The 3,123-nt window shown below is 41.8% G+C and overlaps 1 protein-coding gene across 1 annotated transcript in view; it reads right to left on the reverse strand.

Annotated features, from left to right (window-relative positions):
* Positions 1–3,123, reverse strand: part of LOC101857781 (guanylate cyclase 32E) — a gene marked incomplete in the record, with an annotated part of 173,169 nt that overhangs the window by 52,373 nt on the left and 117,673 nt on the right. Inside the window, 1 exon segment of the mRNA XM_035969023.1 lies at positions 2,288–2,394. Within this exon segment, the coding sequence (XP_035824916.1) occupies positions 2,288–2,394 (107 nt within the window).

The following is a 3,123-nucleotide window of genomic DNA, read 5'->3' on the forward strand; positions in this document are numbered from 1 at the left end:
TTCTTCTTCTTCTTCTTCTTCTTCTTCTTCTTCTTCTTCTTCTTCTTCTTCTTCTTCTTCTTCTTCTTCTTCTTCTTCTTCTTCTTCTTCTTCTTCTCCCATTCCCCTCCCTCTCCTCCTCCTACCCACCAGCTAGCCAACCTAATGCAAAAACAACCTCATAATTTGATTCCAGATTAAATATTCATACGGCCGGCCTGTGACATTCTAAACTCATAATTAGCCACACCCACGACTAGGGTTCGAGGAAAACATAGATCTACGCTCACACCCAGCAAAGAAAACAGCGTCCCCAGAACACGTCTGTTTTCTCGCTGATTTTATCTTCCTTGACAGAGCTGGCTGGATGTTACCGTGAAGATGGATATTGATATCTCCTAGATTTGTAGCCTAATCCTGTTAGTCAAACCTTCATTTCTGACCTCGATTGCTTGGAACGGACCATGTATTCTGGCACTTGTGAGTGAGCCATTAGAAGGGCCATGTGGCCACGAAGAACCAAAAAAAACACTCAAACCTCTCCTGTACTTTGACGGAATAGTACTAGGAAGGATAGGTCTCATGATCTTCTAATTTCGATACAATGCTTTTAATCATTCGAGTTTTACTCAAATTTAACCAAAAGCAAATCATTTTACACAACACTGTGTAATATTTATCATTTCTTTTTTCTTATCATTGAAATGATAATTGAAATTCAAAAAACCTTGCACAACAGTTCTTGTAGATGCATCTACTTAAGAGGACTAGATCTACCTAAAAGAACGGGCAAATCGAGACTTCAGGTTATTTTAACGGTCAGAAGAGATCTCTGATGTAACACATGATTCTCTTTGCGATAGCGCAACGGTAAGTTAGCGTTGATGGTAGCGTGTAAGCACATGTATATTGATGTGGACGCTCGCGTCCAAATGTACATGTGAAATGTGTGCGTGTGTGTGTCTGTATGTGTGTGTGTGTGTGTGTACGTGTGTGAAGGGTGTGTGTGAGTATGTGTGTGTGCGTGTGTGTGCGCGTGTGTGGATATGCATGGGCGTGCGTGTGTATATATTCATGGGCGTGCGTGTGTGTGTGTGTGTGTGTTTGTGTGTGTGTGTGTGTGTGTGGTGTGTGTGTGTGTGTGTGTGTGTGTGTGTGTGTGTCTATGTATACGTGTACACAAGAGGCAGGGGTGTTTGTGTGTACATCCGTATGAGTGTGCAGATGTGTTTGCGCGTTTGAATGTATGTTAGAGCAAGTACGGATGTATGTGTTTGTTCGGGTATTTGTGAGTGCGCGCATGCATACGTGTGAATGTATAAAAGCAAGAATGGATTTGATGCAAGAAAAAGAGGAGCCCCGATTCACCCGATAAACATATTCTGGAAGAAAAGACAGAATTCAAGAGAGGAAGGGGGAAGACCTGACAGAAGACAGAAACAGGACAAAAAAACCTGGGTTGTGCTCATAACAACTAAGGCAGGCAAAATGGAAAGGGAGACAGTGTTTTATTGCAGAAAGGTCCGAAAAGCAGCGTTCAGCTAATGGAAAAGCTAAAAAGAAGAACAAGCAATTGCTCAACCAACCCACAGAACTGTATGCATCAAGAATCCCTGAGCAAGAGATCAATGGGACAAGGAAGGCCCTTGTGATAGCCTTAAATTTCTACTCAAGGTCCACACAAAACCAAGTCACGATTTCTTCGTGCGTCACAGACTTCATACAGAACCAACAAGCTCTTTGTGCGGCCAGTTGAAGTCCCACTCATTGGTCAAACACGACCAGGAATCCAGTTGAATTAATCTACAAGACAGTCTGACCCGCAGACAGGAAACCAGGTCTTGAGCAAGTGTCTGGAAGACGGCTGCAGGCGAAGGAGTTTCTGGGTACACGAGTACATGTGTGTGCTGGGGCAGACGACGGGGCGAATCTGCAGGGATAGAGTTCTGACCAGGGTTTCTTGCGGCTCGTTTCCGGGGATTAGAGTCCCTTTTGAAAGGGGTAATTGGAGGCGGGCTATCACAGGAAGTAATACCTGGATATTATAATACGTCATCGTGTAGTATATTACTATCAGTCGTTCTCAGGGACAATATTGTAAAGTTCAGCTTGCAAATTTATTTACACCATTTTGCACCGTCGTGCGGTAAGAAGCTGCAAAAAATGAACTTTTCACCCCAGTGCAGACAAGATTGGACCTTTATTCCTGTTCCCAAATCCAAACAGAAAGCGAGAACGTTTAGTTCAACATTACATACACAAAGGCAAGACATGATGAATGTTGCTCAAAACACTACAGTAGACTCACCTCGTGTGCTGTATCTGGTTTCCTTGATGATCTTAGCGTAGGGGCTGTTGTGTTTGTTGAAGGAATTGAACTTGTTGTTGGCGTCAACTTGCTTTTCCCCATTAATCCTAGACAACGACAAAGAAAGATTGCAAAATGTGGGTGAGACAAAAAGATAAGCTACTTAGGTGGCAATTGGAGTTGAAACTATGAATTGTTCTAATCATATTCCAAAGCAAACAGCCTAAGTTAAAGAAGCCCCGTCAGGCTTTCAAACCAGGATAACTTGCGCCGTTATCCAGCATGATGCCAACTAGGCTAGGGGCACATCAGTGAAGGAAATGAAGAGGAACGTTGCTTTGGTTTACGATAGGAACAGTCTGTCTTAGAAACATTTTAAAAATATGAGCATCCAGTTTACGAACAATAGTTAAATACTGTTTAAAAAAACACGTAGTCAGAAAGATGATGACAAATACTGAAAGTCATTTAATCAACTTGGGCATCATCTTTACATTCGAATATACAAGTTCAGAGAGTGCAAATTGACAGCTCCCATTCAGTAATGCCCTGTGTTTACACTATATTCACCTAACAAAACGATAGACCGTAAGATCTATGCCTCTTTGCCATAACGTATTTGTAAGGTTGGAGCTATTTAGGAAGACAAGCAATTGTCATTCATTGGAGCATTTTTATTGCCTACTAAAGTTGTGCTTCATGTATCGATATGCAGCATGTTCCGTTTAATAGACGAACAAAAAGCAAACCGAATGTGGTATGGTTTGTCATGAGTTCGATTTCAAATACGTTTGTATTCGGACGCAAATAATAATAATAATAATAATATGCATTGT

This window comes from Aplysia californica, unplaced genomic scaffold (genome assembly GCF_000002075.1).
Source record: "Aplysia californica isolate F4 #8 unplaced genomic scaffold, AplCal3.0 scaffold00106, whole genome shotgun sequence".
NCBI classification, from domain to species: domain Eukaryota; kingdom Metazoa; phylum Mollusca; class Gastropoda; order Aplysiida; family Aplysiidae; genus Aplysia; species Aplysia californica.